This window comes from Bufo gargarizans, chromosome 2, assembly GCF_014858855.1.
Source record: "Bufo gargarizans isolate SCDJY-AF-19 chromosome 2, ASM1485885v1, whole genome shotgun sequence".
In the NCBI taxonomy this organism is placed as follows: domain Eukaryota; kingdom Metazoa; phylum Chordata; class Amphibia; order Anura; family Bufonidae; genus Bufo; species Bufo gargarizans.
Genome location: NC_058081.1, coordinates 15,284,342 through 15,303,781, shown reverse-complemented (window position 1 = coordinate 15,303,781; position 19,440 = coordinate 15,284,342). Strand labels below are relative to the sequence as shown.

At 46.0% G+C, this 19,440-nt stretch overlaps 1 protein-coding gene across 3 annotated transcripts in view; it reads left to right on the top strand.

Moving 5' to 3' along the window:
• The window catches only part of LOC122927080, a 216,483-nt gene that overhangs the window by 189,883 nt on the left and 7,160 nt on the right, over positions 1–19,440 (top strand). For all 3 annotated transcript variants that reach the window (XM_044278654.1, XM_044278655.1, XM_044278653.1), the window contains 3 exons: positions 16,165–16,452; positions 16,542–16,595; positions 18,531–18,824. In XM_044278654.1, coding sequence (XP_044134589.1) covers positions 16,165–16,452; positions 16,542–16,595; positions 18,531–18,824 — 636 coding nt within the window. The remainder of the gene's footprint in view (positions 1–16,164; positions 16,453–16,541; positions 16,596–18,530; positions 18,825–19,440) is intronic.

Genomic DNA, 19,440 nt, shown 5'->3' with positions numbered 1-19,440 from the left:
CAATCCTGTGGGACATTCCCTGTCTGTATAGAGTCTGCAAATATCAGAAATAAGGTTCTGGCTATGACATTACTTAATTCCCTTAGGATACGGGGGTGTATGCCATCCGGTCCTGGCGATTTCTCTATTTTAATCTTTTTAAGTCGCTGATGTACTTCTTCCTGGGTCAGACAGGACACTTTTAATGGGGAATTTATTTTTACATACTGCTGTCTCTTTGTAATCGCTTCAGTGATAGACTGCTGATGGAATGACTGACGAGGAGGAGGAGCAGGAGCATCAGGACCAGCAGCTGATGGGAAGGACAGACAGCTCCCTTTGGCTGATGTGGTGGAGCTTTGACTGCCTGAAATCGGGTGCGTGCCACTGGTTGATACAGCGGTTGCTGCAGCAGGCTGCACCACCACATCAGAGCCACGGTTCTCCCAGGCCACTTTATGATGACGCTGCAGATGTTGACACAGGGCCGTGGTGCCAACATTAGCACACTGGCCACACTTCACCTGCCCACAGAGTCTACAAATGACCATGTTCACCTCCTCCAGCGGCTTAACAAAAAACTGCCACACCGCCGAGTAGGTGATTTTACCCCCAACACTCCACACTGACTGACTGCTCCCGCCGCTGCTTCCATGAACCCCTGTACCCCTACTTTTCCAGCAGGTAGGCTCCTGTGAAGCGGGTGGTCTACCCTAGGCACGTTTGGCTCCCGACCTCCCACTGCTGCCACCATGCTGACTTCTGGCCACCCTAGCAACTTGCTGGCTCCACCGCTGCCTCACAGGCAAGCTGCCACCCTCTTTTCCCGATGATGAAGCCCCTAATTCACCGGCTCCCACGTACGATCGGCTACATCGTCATCATCGAGTACTGTCTGCACGTCACTGATGTCCTCCTTAATGTTCTTTTGGTCAGGAGCCTGAGCGCTTGCAACACCAGCTTCCACGCCACTCTCCTCATCACTACTTGCCCACCTACAGGAGGAAGCGGCGGATGTCTCCTCCACATCTTTGCTGGCCAGTAGCTGCTGCATGTCTTCTAGTAACTCGTCCTTGCTGTATAGTGGAGCTGAGGCCACAGCATACAGTACTTCTCTGGCTAAGGGAACAGAAAAGGACAGAGGCAGTGTTATCGCAACTCTAGCGATTTTCTTCTTCTTTGTGTGGTGCCGAACTAATTAGGATTGAAGGTATGAGCTCATACAGCTTTCTCAATGAGACCAATACAGGCTGGTATCATGGAAAATATGCATAATTTATGCAAGTTACATTCACTTATATAGAATATATGAGGTAGACAAAAGGGATGTTTCTTAAGGAAAGGTAATTGGCTCTTTAAAAAAAAATGGGAGTAGTTCATCAACATCCCTGAGTTTATTGGCAGATTTGAAAGTGGCAAACTAAACTTCCATCCTCCCCCCTACAGTGATCTTAAAACAAAGAAATGTATATGAGGCTCACACGACTAATTAGCTGCCCCCCAGTGGTCAAAAGTGAATAATACAAAAAATAAAAAATAAAAATATATATATATATATATATATAAATATATATATTGTGGGGGGTTAGCTCTTCTCTGGGGGTCATTCTCACAGATACGCCTTTAGGACACCAGATTTCAGGTCCAAACAGTGCATTTATTGTGCAACACCAGCAACAACAAAATGACAAAATAATAAACACTTGCCCGGCTAGGCTCTAACTAACACAGAGTTTCCTGACTCACCTAAGTTACAGTTCACACCCTGTGAACTCATGCGGCTTTGTCAGCCAATGTCCCACAGCCTCCTGGCTGTACAGAGCACAGTACGCCCACTGTCTCTAGTTCAGTATTTCTTGTGGGGGATTGGGGCTCAGTAGTCCGCCTGACTATAGCCTTGCAACCCTCCCAGGCATCGCTTTGTCCCCCACCTTCAGGCGCTCTCCCAGCCTTGTGGTCCCTCAGCCTTGCCCAGCTGAGACCACACAGACAGACCCTCCAGGCCTCTGTCCACCAGACCAATGTATCTTGTGGGGGATTGGGGCCTAGTAGTCCACCTGACTATAGCCCTGCGACCCTCCCAGGCGTCACTTTGTCCCTCACCTCCAGGCTATCTCCCAGCCTTGTGGTCCCTCAGCCTTGCCCAGCTGAGACCACACAGACAGAGCCTCCAGGCCTCTGTCTACAGGTAACACACTTCCCTCCCTTCTGACACCCTGGGAGGTGCTTTGTGCCAGCCTGATTACATCCCGCTTGTCTCACCTGTGGTGGAACAGGGGTGTGGACCGAACTATCCACCCCTTCCTTGCCTCCAACCTGCGTGAGACCTGTCACTGTCTCACAATATATATATATATATAGACAAAGAAAACCTCTCTCACAATTCCCTCCGTTTTGCTGCGGTCCACATGCGGTGGGACTGCTCCCCCAATGAGAAACACGCTACAGTGTTTGGGGTTTGAGCAACTCCCCCATATCTGCCACGATATATCTGTGGTTCACATGCGGTGGGGCTGCTCGCCCAATGAGAAACACGCTACAGTGTTTGGGGTTTGAGCAGTTCCCCCCATATTGGCCACTGTAATTCTGTGATTTTGCGGTAAATAGACACTAGGTGAACAAGCAAAGTGAGGTACTATCCCAACGCCCTAAATGACGAAGAGCTGGATTTTCCTTATTTCTGGTGCCCCCAACTCCCTTTCAGGTTTTCTTTCACCTTGTCCTATTTACTCTGCAACCATCAACAAGGTTTTATTTGCTTTAGGACAGAATTGCATTCCTCAAATAGTTGCTCATAATAATCCTTGTCTTTGACAGGGTCACAGTGCATATACAGGGTGTTCGAGGGCATGGCCGAATTAAACATTTTAAAAACAATTTTCCTAAAACAAGGAACTACACAACACCCTATTAAAGCCAATGCTAAAAATACTATTGCCAAAGTCAGTAACAAATTTACCAACACACTAGACCAGTTCCCAAACCACTGTTCTAGCCATGAGGTGAACGGGTTATAAATTCCAGAGTTTTCCGCCAGTTCATTCGATAAAGCTGTCAGTCCTTTCAAAGCCTTGGTTATACTTCCATCAGGGGCAGTGTGGTTCGGAATATAGGTGCAGCAGGAACTTTCAATCATCTTTCAGACCCCTCCTTTTTCCGCCAAAATCATGTTGAAGGCCAGTCAGTTTTGCAGAGTCATCACCGAAGAAGACCTCAGTTGTTATGCTATTCCTGTCACAGCATCCCGGGTGTAATTCACAAATCTCTGTTGGTTATGATACAGATAGTTAATCCAATCTACGTTCTTATTTATGCTAATCATGGGAATTATTGACTTGAATCCTGCAGCTATCTGGTTTCTAGCCTTAAGTTCATCAGGAACTCCTCTAAGGACTCCTATAGCATCAATGCAAACATGAGAATCAAAGGATGTAGGGAATGACCTCCTTAGCTGTGACCGGACATTGGTTTTCTTACTGACTTGATCCCACTCAGTAGGTGAAAATAGAACAAATGGAATCAGCACCTTAATCAGGGTACATTGGCCAATCCATTCCATTTGTATCCTGGGCCAGAGTTTTAAGTCTCCACACAACCACCAGATATCTGAATGTTGATAATCTTGGTTGATAAACTAACTGCCAGGGTAAGCTTCAGAGTCACTATCTGTCTCATTTAGATGTTATAGGAACAATATCCTGGAGGGAAAGCAACAAGGTCTTTGTCTGTATTATTGCAATTAAAACAGGTATAATTTCCAGGGTATGGCGTTATACCGAAACCCATATGGTCTCTCTCTTGAACAGTAGGATATAGCAATTCTAATGTCCTGCAGGGGAAATTACTTGGAATTGTTTCAGTGTACATCTTAAGGATGCACTTGAAACCTTCAGGTTCTGTAATCTCATTCAAAGGGAAAGGTACCGTACCTAAATGAGGTCGGGTTGCAGCACAAGCAATGCAGTTGGATCTCTTCTGGGAAAGAACCGTATAGCGGATCCATTCTATCCATACATTTGTATCTGAAAATCCGGTCTCTAAGGCCAATTTGTCTTCGTACTTTCGGTTGGCAAAATATTTAATGCCAATTATAGGTAGGGATGTAAGAGGCACAGGTGCAACTGGACTTTGAGGCTTTTGTCTTTGCCTAGGGGATCTGTGCCACTTACCCATGCTCCTAAAACATATATCCCAGAATCCTGTTGGATAGGATTTCTAATAGACAGAAACAAAGGATTACATTCATTATATTTGCAATTATTTGGTGGTGTTCCTGTCACGGGTAAGGAAGGTAGAGAGGAAGTGCACCCCGTAAACTGCCACCCTTAACCCTGTCCCTGCCTACTTGCACCACCCACCCTAGGTGACGGGGCGCAACTGGGGCGATGGTCCCTGACCTACGTAAGTGTAAAGCAGAGCGAACAGAGAAAGGGAGGAACAGACAGCCAAGGCAGAAGGCGGTAAACAAGACTAAGGCAAACGGATAGACAGGGAAGTGAATGAGACAACAGTACCCAGTAATGGGAAAGGCAATGGCGGGAAAACAAGCCGAGGTGGGTCCGGGAGGTCACGTCAATACAAGAGATGAGGCAGGAGATGAAATCCGAGAACGAGCCGAGGTCAAATCCGAGAGATAGCGTAGGTACCAAGGGAGCGGGCAAAGCAAGGTCAGGAAACAAACAAGGTCAATACCAGAGGTCAAGTAGGAAGTAGGGATGAGCGAACTCGAACTGTATAGTTCGGGTTCGTACCGAATTTTGGGGTGTCCGTGACACGGACCCGAACCCGGACATTTTCAACAAGCGTCATACTACTTGCCCCAAGAGGCCGTCACAGCCATGCCTACTATTGGCATGGCTGTAATTGGCCAGAGCACCATGTGACCCAGCCTCTATTTAAGCTGGAGTCACATAGCGCCGCCCGTCACTCTGCTCTGATTAGCGTAGGGAGAGGTTGCGGCTGCGACAGTAGGGCGAGATTAGGCAGATTAACTCCTCCAAAGGACTTGATTAATCGATCGATCTGCAGCTGTGCATCATTGAGCTGCTGAAATTCAATTGCTCACTGTTTTTAGGCTGCCCAGACCGTTTGTCAGTCACTTTTTTCTGGGGTGATCGGCGGCCATTTTGTATCTTGTGCGGTGCTGCGACCAAGTGCATCCAAGCTGCGACCAAGTGCATTTAACCCTCAATGGTGTGGTTGTTTTTTGGCTAAAGCCTACATCAGGGTGAAGCTGTCACACCAAGTGCATTTAACCAGCAATAGTCTGTTCATTTTTTGGCCATATACTACATCAGGGGCAAGCTGCGCCTGTAACCAAGTGCATTTAACCCTCAATGGTGTGGTTGTTTTTTGGCTAAAGCCTACATCAGGGTGAAGCTGTCACACCAAGTGCATTTAACCAGCAATAGTCTGTTAATTTTTTGGCCATATACTAAATCAGGGGCAAGCTGCGCCCGTCACCAAGTGCATTTAACCAGCAATAGTCTGTTCATTTTTTGGCCATATACTACATCAGGGGCAAGCTGCGCCCGTCACCAAGTGCATTTAACCCTCAGTAGTGTGGTTGGTCAAGCTGTCACACCCAAGTGCATTTAACCAGCAATAGTCTTTCATTTTTTGGCCATATACTACATCAGGGGCAAGCTGCGCCTGTCACCAAGTGCATTTAACCCTCAATAGTGTGGTTGGTCAAGCTGTCACACCAAGTGCATTTAACCAGCAATAGTCTGTTCATTTTTTGGCCATATTCTACATCAGGGGCAAGCTGCACCCATCACCAAGTGCATTTAACCCTCAGTAGTGTGGTTGGTCAAGCTGTGACACCAAGTGCATTTAACCAGCAATAGTCTGTTCATTTTTTGGCCATATACTACATCAGTGGCAAGCTGCGCCCGTCACCAAGTGCATTTAACCCTCAGTAGTGTGGTTGGTCAAGCTGTCACACCAAGTGCATTTAACCAGCAATAGTGTGGTTATTTTTTGGCCATATCCCAGTCTAATTCTGTCACTAAATCCATACCGGTCACCCAGCGCCTAAATACTAGGCCTCAAATTTATATCCCGCTAAATCTGTCGTTACCGCTGTACTGTTGTGGCTGGGCAAGTTATTTAGTGTCCGTCAAAGCACATTTTTTGTTCAGGGTTGAAATACAATTCCCAATTTAGCAATTTCATAATTTAGTGGTTTCTGCTATTTTAGAGCTATTTGAAATCTATCCCTAAAAGGGTATATAATATTGAAGGTGCACATAGGGTCATTCAGAATAACTTCACACACACGCTACTGTGCATTTCCAAGTCTAATTCTGTCAGTAAATCCATACCGGTCACCCAGCGCCTAAATACTAGGCCTCAAATTTATATCCCGTTAAATCTGTTGTTACCGCTGTCCTGTTGTGGATGGGCAAGTTATTTAGTGTCCGTCAAAGCACATTTTTTGTTCTGGGTTAAAATACAATTCCCAATTTAGCAATTTCATAATTTAGTGGTTTCTGCTGTATCAGAGCTATTTGAAATCTATCCCTAAAAGGGTATATAATATTCAAGGTGCACATAGGGTCATTCAGAATAACTTCACACACACGCTACTGTGCATTTCCAAGTCTAATTCTGTTAGTAAATCCATACCGGTCACCCAGCGCCTAAATACTAGGCCTCAAATTTATATCCCGCTAAATCTGTCGTTACCGCTGTCCTGTTGTGGATGGGCAAGTTATTTAGTGTCCGTCAAAGCACATTTTTTGTTCTGGGTTGAAATACAATTCCCAATTTAGCAATTTCATAATTTAGTGGTTTCTGCTATATCAGAGCTATTTGAAATCTATCCCTAAAAGGGTATATAATATTCAAGGTGCACATAGGGTCATTCAGAATAACTTCACACACACGCTACTGTGCATTTCGAAGTCTAATTCTGTCACTAAATCCATACCGGTCACCCAGCGCCTAAATACTAGGCCTCAAATTTATATCCCGCTGAATTTGAATACAATACATTGGGCCAAATAATATTTTTGTTGTTGTGGTGAACGATAACAATGAGGAAAACATCTAGTAAGGGACGCGGACGTGGACATGGTCGTGGTGGTGTTAGTGGACCCTCTGGTGCTGGGAGAGGACGTGGCCGTTCTGCCACATCCACACGTCCTAGTGTACCAACTACCTCAGGTCCCAGTAGCCGCCAGAATTTACAGCGATATATGGTGGGGCCCAATGCCGTTCTAAGGATGGTAAGGCCTGAGCAGGTACAGGCATTAGTCAATTGGGTGGCCGACAATGGATCCAGCACGTTCACATTATCTCCCACCCAGTCTTCTGCGGAAAGCGCACAGATGGCGCCTGAAAACCAACCCCATCAGTCTGTCACATCACCCCCATGCATACCAGGGAAACTGTCTCAGCCTCAAGTTATGCAGCAGTCTCTTATGCTGTTTGAAGACTCCGCTGGCAGGGTTTCCCAAGGGCATCCACCTAGCCCTTCCCCAGCGGTGAAAGACATAGAATGCACTGACGCACAACCACTTATGTTTCCTGATGATGAGGACATGGGATTACCACCTCAGCATGTCTCTGATGATGACGAAAAACAGGTGCCAACTGCTGCGTCTTTCTGCAGTGTGCAGACTGAACAGGAGGTCAGGGATCAAGACTGGGTGGAAGACGATGCAGGGGACGATGAGGTCCTAGACCCCACATGGAATGAAGGTCGTGCCACTGACTTTCACAGTTCGGAGGAAGAGGCAGTGGTGAGACCGAGCCAACAGCGTAGTAAAAGAGGGAGCAGTGGGCAAAAGCAGAACACCCGCCGCCAAGAGACTCCGCCTGCTACTGACCGCCGCCATCTGGGACCGAGCACCCCAAAGGCAGCTTCAAGGAGTTCCCTGGCATGGCACTTCTTCAAACAATGTGCTGACGACAAGACCCGAGTGGTTTGCACGCTGTGCCATCAGAGCCTGAAGCGAGGCATTAACGTTCTGAACCTGAGCACAACCTGCATGACCAGGCACCTGCATGCAAAGCATGAACTGCAGTGGAGTAAACACCTTAAAACCAAGGAAGTCACTCAGGCTCCCCCTGCTACCTCTTCTGCTGCTGCCGCCTCGGCCTCTTCCTCTGCCTCTGGAGGAACGTTGGCACCTGCCGCCCAGCAAACAGGGGATGTACCACCAACACCACCACCACCTCCGTCACCAAGCGTCTCAACCATGTCACACAGCAGCGTTCAGCTCTCCATCTCACAAACATTTGAGAGAAAGCGTAAATTCCCACCTAGCCACCCTCGATCCCTGGCCCTGAATGCCAGCATTTCTAAACTACTGGCCTATGAAATGCTGTAATTTAGGCTGGTGGACACAGACAGCTTCAAACAGCTCATGTCGCTTGCTGTCCCACAGTATGTTGTTCCCAGCCGGCACTACTTCTCCAAGAGAGCCGTGCCTTCCCTGCACAACCAAGTATCCGATAAAATCAAGTGTGCACTGCGCAACGCCATCTGTAGCAAGGTCCACCTAACCACAGATACGTGGACCAGTAAGCACGGCCAGGGACGCTATATCTCCCTAACTGCACACTGGGTAAATGTAGTGGCAGCTGGGCCCCAAGCGGAGAGCTGTTTAGCGCACGTCCTTCCGCCGCCAAGGATCGCAGGGCAACATTCTTTGCCTCCTGTTGCCACCTCCTCCTTCTCGGCTTCCTCCTCCTCTTCTTCCACCTGCTCATCCAGTCAGCCACACACCTTCACCACCAACTTCAGCACAGCCCGGGGTAAACGTCAGCAGGCCATTCTGAAACTCATATGTTTGGGGGACAGGCCCCACACCGCACAGGAGTTGTGGCGGGGTATAGAACAACAGACCGACGAGTGGTTGCTGCCGGTGAGCCTCAAGCCCGGCCTGGTGGTGTGTGATAATGGGCGAAATCTCGTTGCAGCTCTGGGACTAGCCAATTTGACGCACATCCCTTGCTTGGCGCATGTGCTGAATTTGGTGGTGCAGAAGTTCATTCACAACTACCCCGACATGTCAGAGCTGCTGCATAAAGTGCGGGCCGTCTGTTCGCGCTTCCGGCGTTCACATCCTGCTGCTGCTCGCCTGTCTGCGCTACAGCGTAACTTCGGCCTCACCACCTCATATGCGACGTGCCCACCAGGTGGAACTCCACCTTGCACATGCTGGACAGACTGTGCGAGCAGCAGCAGGCCATAGTGGAGTTTCAGCTGCAGCACGCACGGGTCAGTCGCACTACAGAACAGCACCACTTCACCACCAATGACTGGGCCTCCATGCGAGACCTGTGTGCCCTGTTGCGCTGTTTCGAGTACTCCACCAACATGGCCAGTGGCGATGACGCCGTTATCAGCGTTACAATACCACTTCTATGTCTCCTTGAGAAAACACTTAGGGCGATGATGGAAGAGGAGGTGGCCCAGGAGGAGGAGGAGGAGGAGGAGGAGGAGGAGGAAGAGGGGTCATTTTTAGCACTTTCAGGCCAGTCTCTTCGAAGTGACTCAGAGGGAGGTTTTTGGCAACAGCAGAGGCCAGGTACAAATGTGGCCAGACAGGGCCCACTACTGGAGGACGAGGAGGACGAGGATGAGGAGGAGGTGGAGGAGGATGAGGATGAAGCATGGTCACAGCGGGGTGGCACCCAACGCAGCTCGGGTCCATCACTGGTGCGTGGCTGGGGGGAAAGGCAGGACAATGACGATACGCCTCCCACAGAGGACAGCTTGTCCTTACCCCTGGGCAGCCTGGCACACATGAGCGACTACATGCTGCAGTGCCTGCGCAACGACAGCAGAGTTGCCCACATTTTAACCTGTGCGGACTACTGGGTTGCCACCCTGCTGGATCCACGCTACAAAGACAATGTGCCCACCTTACTTCCTGCACTGGAGCGTGATAGGAAGATGCGCGAGTACAAGCGCACGTTGGTAGACGCGGTACTGAGAGCATTCCCAAATGTCACAGGGGAACAAGTGGAAGCCCAAGGCCAAGGCAGAGGAGGAGCAAGAGGTCGCCAAGGCAGCTGTGTCACGGCCAGCTCCTCTGAGGGCAGGGTTAGCATGGCAGAGATGTGGAAAACTTTTGTCAACACGCCACAGCTAACTGCACCACCACCTGATACGCAACGTGTTAGCATGAGGCAACATTTCACTAACATGGTGGAACAGTACGTGTGCACACCCCTCCACGTACTGACTGATGGTTCGGCCCCATTCAACTTCTGGGTCTCTAAATTGTCCACGTGGCCAGAGCTAGCCTTTTATGCCTTGGAGGTGCTGGCCTGCCCGGCGGCCAGCGTTTTGTCTGAACGTGTATTCAGCACGGCAGGGGGCGTCATTACAGACAAACGCATCCGCCTGTCTACAGCCAATGTGGACAAGCTGACGTTCATAAAAATGAACCAGGCATGGATCCCACAGGACCTGTCCGTCCCTTGTCCAGATTAGACATTAACTACCTCCCCTTAACCATATATTATTGGACTCCAGGGCACTTCCTCATTCAATCCGAGTCTACCCAAAGTTGAATGAACCTCTCCTCTGTCTGGGTGCCGGGGCCTAAATATATGCCAATGGACTGTTCCAATGTTGGGTGACGTGAAGCCTGATTCTCTGCTATGACATGCAGACTAATTCTCTGCTGACATGAAGACAGATTCTCTGTTACGGGACCTCTCTCCTCTGCCTGGGTGCTGGGCCTAAATATCTGACAATGGACTGTTGCAGTGGTGGCTGACTTGAAGCCAGATTTTCTGCTATGACATGCAGACTGATTCTCTGCTGACATGAAGCCAGATCCTCTGTTACGGGACCTCTCTCCTCTGCCTGTGTGCTGGGCCTAAATATATGCCAATGGACTGTTGCAGTGGTGGCTAACGTGAAGCCTCATTCTCTGCTATGACATGCAGACTAATTCTCTGCTGACATGAAGCCACATTGTCTGTTACGGGACCTCTCTCCTCTGCCTGGGTGCTGGGCCTAAATTTATGAAAATGGACTCTTACAGTGGTGGGTGACCTGAAGCCTGATTCTCTGCTATGACATGAAGACTGATTCTCTGCTATGACATGAAGACTGATTCTCTGCTGACATGAAGCCAGATTGTCTGTTACGGGACCTCTCTCCTCTGCCTGGGTGCTGGGCCTAAATTTATGAAAATGGACTCTTACAGTGGTGGGTGACGTGAAGCCTGATTCTCTGCTATGACATGAAGACTGATTCTCTGCTGACATGAAGCCAGATTGTCTGTTACGGGACCTCTCTCCTCTGCCTGGGTGCTGGGCCTAAATATCTGACAATGGACTGTTGCATTGGTGGCTGACGTGAAGCCTGATTCTCTGCTATGACATGCAGACTAATTCTCTGCTGACATGAAGCCAGATTGCCTGTTACGGGACCTCTCTCCTCTGCCTGGGTGCTGGGCCTAAATATCTGACAATGGACTGTTGCATTGGTGGCTGACGTGAAGCCTGATTCTCTGCTATGACATGCAGACTAATTCTCTGCTGACATGAAGCCAGATTGCCTGTTACGGGACCTCTCTCCTCTGCCAGGGTGCTGGGCCTAAATTTATGAAAATGGACTGTTGCAGTGGTGGGTGACGTGAAGCCTGATTCTCTGCTAAGACATGAAGACTGATTCTCTGCTGACATGAAGCCAGATTGTCTGTTACGGGACCTCTCTCCTCTGCCTGGGTGCTGGGCCTAAATTTATGAAAATGGACTGTTGCAGTGGTGGGTGACGTGAAGCCTGATTCTCTGCTATGATATGAAGACTGATTCTCTGCTGACATGAAGCCATATCCTCTGGTACGGGACCTCTCTCCTCTGCCTGGGTGCTGGGCCTTAATATCTGACAATGGACTGTTGCATTGGTGGCTGACGTGAAGCCTGATTCTCTGCTATGACATGCAGACTAATTCTCTGCTGACATGAAGCCAGATTGTCTGTTACGGGACCTCTCTCCTCTGCCTGGGTGCTGGGCCTAAATTTATGAAAATGGACTCTTACAGTGGTGGGTGACGTGAAGCCTGATTCTCTGCTATGACATGAAGACTGATTCTCTGCTGACATGAAGCCAGATTGTCTGTTACGGGACCTCTCTCCTCTGCCTGGGTGCTGGGCCTAAATTTATGAAAATGGACTGTTCCAGTGGTGGGTGACGGGAAGCCAGATTCTCTGCTATGGGACCTCTCTCCAATCGATTTTGGTTAATTTTTATTTATTTAATTTTTATTTTAATTCATTTCCCTATCCACATTTGTTTGCAGGGGATTTACCTACATATTGCTGCCTTTTGCAGCCCTCTAGCCCTTTCCTGGGCTGTTTTACAGCCGTTTTAGTGCCGAAAAGTTCGGGTCCCCATTGACTTCAATGGGGTTCGGGGTTCGGGACGAAGTTCGAATCGGGTTAGGATCCCGAACCCGAACATTTTCGGGAAGTTCGGCCGAACTTCTCGAACCCGAACATCCAGGTGTTTGCTCAACTCTAGTAGGAAGCAATAATAATAGTACACACAGCCCTAGAGTCAAAAATCACAGGCAACCTGTAGCCAGCAGGCCGCCTGTATTTATAGTGGGGAGTGAGGGTCATGTGACGTGGCCAGCGTCACATGACCGACAGACAAACAAGTCGAGCACCGAGCGATCAGCTCGACGCTCAAGGCACACCTAGGAGCAGGGAGCCTCCCAGCTAACGAAGCCGCCCTGGGAACGAGGCCAAACACAGATCCTCACTCCCGAACAAGGCAACAGGTCTGCGGCTGATAGGAGACCGAGTGCGCCTTCGGCGCCCTGTTACAGTTCCCTTCAGGATAGTCATCCTTTGCAATAAATTCTCAACTTTATTAGATATATTGGAATGGCTCACCCTCCAAATTGCAGGGAGTGGGTGCTCCCCCTAAAAAAGGTAACCCCAAACCTTTGAGGGAAATAAATTATACAAGGATAGGGGGGCACACCTACATCTGGATTCACACAGAACACTAGCCAATATATTAAAAAGATTTTTTTAATATAATATATATAACAAATAAGGTACCTAATTAATCACACTAAAATAGCATAAAATACAAATGTTGAAACAAAATCACATGAAATCACACTAAGGGTTAATGTATAATTAAATCGCGGACTTCAATCTTAGATTCAGTGCCTAATTCAAAGTTTCTAAGTTTCAGCCAATAAATTAGTGAATACAGTCTCTTTAGTGGTCTGCGGTATACCTGCGGTTCATTCAATGTAGAAAATTTCACTATATTTAGTGATTGCTGAATAAATGTAGTCGCCTCTTGGTTTGCGGTATATAGTTTTTCACCGCTTTAACATTGGTTTCACAGTTGCAGCCTTGGCTGTTACACTGTGATTAATTGCAACAAGTTACTCACTTTTTAGAAGCAATGGAGTGTTCGTCTTTCTGTGCTTAGCGTGGCGTCCCACGTGTTTTCAGCACATGTGGGCTATCCTCCGGTCGGCTTTAGGGTGATTTAAAAATAGCTTTCAAAAAAGGAAACAGTCCGCTTTGACGCCGGGGGCGATGGATGATTGGACCCGCTTTAGAATCTGGCGCAGCTTTATGTCTTTTTGTGCAAGACAGGACAGGACTTTCGTTTCTTTGCTGGAGATTTTCGGATATTTTTGCAAATCCCAAGGCGGTGCGCAGAAGGTATGCTGCGGTTTTCTTCTTAGCTTAGAGACTTGTGTACACCGGACGCGTTTCAGAGTTAGCAGGACTCCTTCCTCAGTGGTCAAGTCTCATTTATTGTATGGCGGTTTATATAGGCCTGAATCCATTTAATCATGGTATTATACATAGATAATTATTTAAAAAAAGACATAAAGCTACGCCAGATTCTAAAGCGGGTCCAATCATCCATCGCCCCCGGCGTCAAAGCGGACTGTTTTCCTTGTTTGAAAGATATTTTTAAATCACCCTAAAGCCGACCGGAGGATAGCCCACATGTGCTGAAAACACGTGGGACGCCATGCTAAGCACAGAAAGACGAACACTCCATCGCTTCTAAAAGGTGAGTAACTTGTTGCAATTAATCACAGTGTAACAGCCAAGGCTGCAACTGTGAAACCAATGTTAAAGCGGTGAAAAACTATATACCGCAAACCAAGAGGCGACTACATTTATTCAGCAATCACTAAATATTGTGAAATTTTCTACATTGAATAAACCGCAGGTATACCGCAGACCACTAAAGAGACTGTATTCACTAATTTATTGGCTGAAACTTAGAAACTTTGAATTAGGCACTGAATCTAAGATTGAAGTCCGCGATTTAATTATACATTAACCCTTAGTGTGATTTCATGTGATTTTGTTTAAACATTTGTATTTTATGCTATTTTAATGTGATTAATTAGGTGCCTTATTTGTTATATATATTATATTAAATAAATCTTTTTAATATATTGGCTAGTGTTCTGTGTGAATCCAGATGTAGGTGTGCCCCCCTATCCTATTTGAATCCCCAACACTTAGGGCTAGTGTAAATGGTGGGGAGACAAGAGCAAAAGGAAAACAGCGGCACTGCTCCTTTAAGAAAGTCACCCACGCCTCCTTCAACTCCGGAACTCCTAGACCCGCGGCTGCACAAGCGAACCCAGACAGTGTAGTGCTCAGTGTTACAAGAGTAATACTTGACGTGGAAGTTAGGTAATAGATGCGCGGCACTCACCAGGGTCGAATCTTCAAAGAAGCTTTATTGCTAACTAGCAAAGTAGCATCAGCTGCACAGGCTGGGGAGCGGGACGGACCAGGTGTGGACTGGCGGTGACGGCCGTTTCGCGCTTCCTCGGACCGCTACTGATGTGTATTTAAGGGCGACCATAGGTCATCACCATGACGACCGTGGACGCTCCCCAGGTGCGCGCTGTAAACTATACAGAAAGGGAGCATTGTAACATTACGTACATGCTGCAGGGCACTACAGCAACATAAAGCAACACATTAAAATGATGGAGGAGACTAGTTACATAGCGTACAGACGAGGTGCTAGAAAGCAAAGGAAGATACAATGAAGTTAGTGTATAAATGCTGTTTCCCTTGCGCTATATGAAGCAGCGGGCGATGGCCCTATCAGGGAGTGGGGGCACGGGGAAGAAAGTTCCCTTAATGCCCTGCTGCGCTAGGAGCAGGAATAAAGGAAGGAGATTGGGAAGCAATCACCAAGGGCAACAGACGAGGGTATTGTGGCATGAACAGTGAGCACTGGCACCCTGAGTGTTTGATAAAGGCTATGTGTTAGCCGAAACATAACAACCTTTTTTTACACGTTTTTTCCCATAAGTGGTTCCCAATAAAGGGATTTTTTTACCGGACATGCTGCCTCCATCATCATTCATTGGACTTCAGATTCAGGGACTTCAGTGGGAGACTGCAGTAAATCAGTTTCTTCTTACTGCTTTGTATTGTATTTTTGTTTTTGTTGTGTAATCCCCATCTAGTATGTGTTCCATTATTGACAGCAGTCTAGTGCACATGTTGTCTGATGTATGCAGTCCTGGAACAGCCGTTTGAGAGTGTATATAATTGTTCAAAATGTGAGCAATTACCCGTTTGGAATCGCAAATTGAGTATCTAAACGGGCGAGTTTCCACACTGAAAGGCGTTAACAATTTGGAAAAGAGTTTGCTGCTCACCGAGCAAGCACTCTATGGGGTAGATGAGGGGGAGGGTGACAGAGAGGAGGCTGAGGAAAATGAGGAAGCTAGCTGGGTAACAGTTAGAAAGCGGGGTAGAGGGAAGAGTGCCAGGGAGGCAAAACAAGCTTTGGTTTTCAAACAAGCATCTAGATCTGATTTATTTTGTAATTGCTTGTATTTAGTATAGCAACGGAGTTATTCAATAAAATGTATCTGTATAGCGCTACTTTTTTATTTATTTATTTGCCCACATGCTCCTTTTCATCCTTCAACTACCTCCTGACCAGTGATAGGCAGAAAGGAAATCCCCCCTCTTATGGAAAGAAGAGATTGGTGGGACACAGGGGAACGTTTGGAACAGGGACATTTTGGGATTGGTGACACTAGTATGAATTTATATTTTTTTAGGCCTGGTAAAGTTATTTTTATAATGTTTTTATCTGTCAGAAAACATCTTTAAACACACTACAAAGTCATGAAAGTTATGAAATCTACTTTAACTAATATGAAAACTTTCTCGATTCTTTAGAACGTAAGCATTTTGTTGATGAGCACTGCTGGGATCTAATTCGAAGGATAATCATGGTGGATCCAGTTCTAGACGATCTCCAGGAACAAAATCTTGTAACGCAGGAACAGTACGATGCCTTAATGAAATTGAAAACTCCCCAAAAGAAGATGATAGATCTATATGATATTGTGAGGTTCTGGACAAACCTGAAAAAGGACCAGGTTTATCTGGCTCTGAGACAACACAACCCAGCATTCATCCGAGTGCTAGAGAAATCTGACCAAATGCTGAAATCGCGTAACAGAAGTAAGTTCACATTGTAGAACTTTCTGTCTACTTATATCATTCTATTATATATTCAGGGAAACTATAACAAATTGCATTTATCTCCACAGATAAGGGGTCCTACTATATGAAGCTCACCCTTGACTTGGAGACAGGTTCTTCTGGTAAGTTTTACATTTTCTACAAATTTTCCTTCTGTAGTAACTGTAGTAAATGTGACACGAAATTCACATTTTCTGTTTCTGTGGCAGTTCTATGAGAGTAGATTATACACTGACAAGTAAAATGATAACAATGTTTTGAACTTTTGCCTTTCAGGCTCCATATCTCACCATCCACTACAGCTTTGAATATGAGACTACCATCATTTTATAGACAATCATCTTGGCTATCTCGTACATAAATTGGACTTGTAACTATTTAGCATATAATTAGTTATGCAGATTCTTGTCATGTAACTGCATTGTTACTGTTTTTCTCCTGGAGGAACAATCTTTTTCTTCTTGTATACAACAAATTACAACCTGTTCTCACATTCCCTAATAGCTCAGTGTGTTATTCGGTTGATTGCCAAGATGCCATGACAGTTGTAAAAATATGAAATTAAATTTGTCCATCCATTCCAAAGCCAAGAGGTGGACGTCCAGGCAAAATATCGGAGTCTACAAGTCATCTCATCACAACGTCTATCAGTTCTGGCGCGACAAACACTTCAGTGAAGGGGGCTTTTATAAGTCATAACAGTGAGATCAATGACGTCCATGAAAGCACTGTGTGATGCGCATTACACAAGTCTGGAATGGTGGCCCCAAAAAAGGCGAAGAAGCATTGACTTTAATAACATCATAAAAAGCATCGGTTTGAGTTTGCAAAAAAGTACGAACAGTGGAAAGTAGAAGATTGGAAACTGTGATTTGGAGCGATGAGATGAAAGTCAAAAGAATAGGCTCTGATGGGTGCAAATGGTTCTGGAAGAAACAAGAGAAAATGAGGGCTGATGGATCGAGAAATTGAAGTAATTGTCAAGTTCCGTGGAGAAAGCCCGTTTATGTGGGGCTGTTTCACAGCCAAAGGCGTTGGATACTTCACCAGGATGAATGGTGGTCTCAATACTGAGCCATATGTGAGTATCCTACAAGACAAGTAACTTTGTACACTTGAGTATTATGGGTATGAAAAGGATGACATAGAGTTCCATCAGGACAACGATCCGAAGAATACATTGATATTGGTAAAGAAATGCTACAGTGACAATGAAGTAGAGGTTCTGGATTGGCCTCCACAGTCTCCAGACCTCAAGCTAATTAAACACTTGTGGGCAGAGTTGAAGAAAAAGCTGTATTCGTACCCAAGCGAGTCGACCAGTATGCACCAATATTGGGAACATGTAGAAGAGACCTGGGAACAGATTTTAGTTGAGACATGCTTGAATCTGATCAGACCATGCCCATAAGGATTCAGGCAGTGTTGAAATAAAAAGTTGGATTTACAAAATAGCAACAAAATAATAAAAAATGTTATTTAGAATTTTAGGAGAAAAACAGTAACAATGCAGTTACATGACAAGAATCTGCATTACTAATCAAATGCTAAATAGTTGCAAGTCAAATTTATGTATGAGATAGCCAAGATGATTGTCTATGAAATGATGGGAGTCTCACGTTCAAAGCTGTAGTGGATGTTGATATACTATATGGAGCCTGAAATTCAAAAGTTCAAAACATTGTTACCCCTTTGCTCATCAGTGTATAAATCACACTGTTATGTAATAATGTTATTTCTCCCCCTCAACATCCACAACTACGCATCAATCACAACCTTCTTATGTGCACAGTGCAGGTTACAAACCTAAACATGTTGAACATTGTATAGTTTTCTACTGCTTTCCTAACTCTGAAGACCTATTCCAGTTACTCCACACATTTGGATATGATGAGAGAAGTGGCACAGGCCCAAATACCATAATATAATGCGTGTGCATCAGAAAACGGATACATCTACCTTAGCATATGTCTCCCCAATGTGTGACCACCAGCCTCGGTTACAGAATGGTGCTTCCAATAATTATTCTAATCTTTATCATTATAACTTGTCTACAGCTGGAGAACATTTTCTGGACAAGAATAAATCAGGACTGATAAATGTAATGAGCACAGCGGATCCAGTGGTGGAGGACCTCAGAGAAGAAGGCCTGCTGACAGAAGAACAGTATCACAATATTCTACTGAAAGAAACTTCTAAAGAGAAGATGGCAGAGATCTATAATATCACTGATAGCTTTGATAATGTAAAGAAGGATAAAGTGTATTTAGCTCTCAGGACACACAACCGCTCACACATCAGAGTTATGGAGAGAATTAGCAATCCATCACTGTCTGTGTCTGAAAACTCAGGTAGGAAACATGTTTAGTGTTTAGTGTTATATAGTTTAAAGGGAACCTGTCATCAACTTTATGCTTCCTTTACTAAGGACAACATAATGTAGTGAGAGACACACTGACTTCAATGGCCTGTCACTCATAAGCTAAATTTTAAGGGAACTTGTCATCTCGGATATGCAATTTTAGTTGCCCACAGTACCTTAATCATGCACTTATGAGGTTCTGGAAGAAGTTCTTATTGCAGATTTCAAACTAGTAAATGCACTGAAAATGCACTTTTAACCTTCCTCCCGCTGTATGGAAATGTGCCTGTTCAAGTCAAGGAGGCCGGTGTTTTACCCGTCTAAGTCAAGGTTTCCCTGTCCAACCCCCACCTCCTGCATCTTGATTGACAGAGCCTGTGCAGGATCTAATGAGACCTGGTAAAAACATCAATCAAGATGAAGGAGTTGGGGGTTGGGCGCGGAAATCTTGACTCAGAGAAGTAAAACACCGACCTCTTTGACTTGAAAAGGCTAATTTCCATACAGCGGGAAGAAGATTAAAAGTGCATTTTCAGTGCATTTACTAATTAGAAATCTGCAACAAGACCTTCTTCCAGAAGTGCATGATTAAGGTACGATGGGCA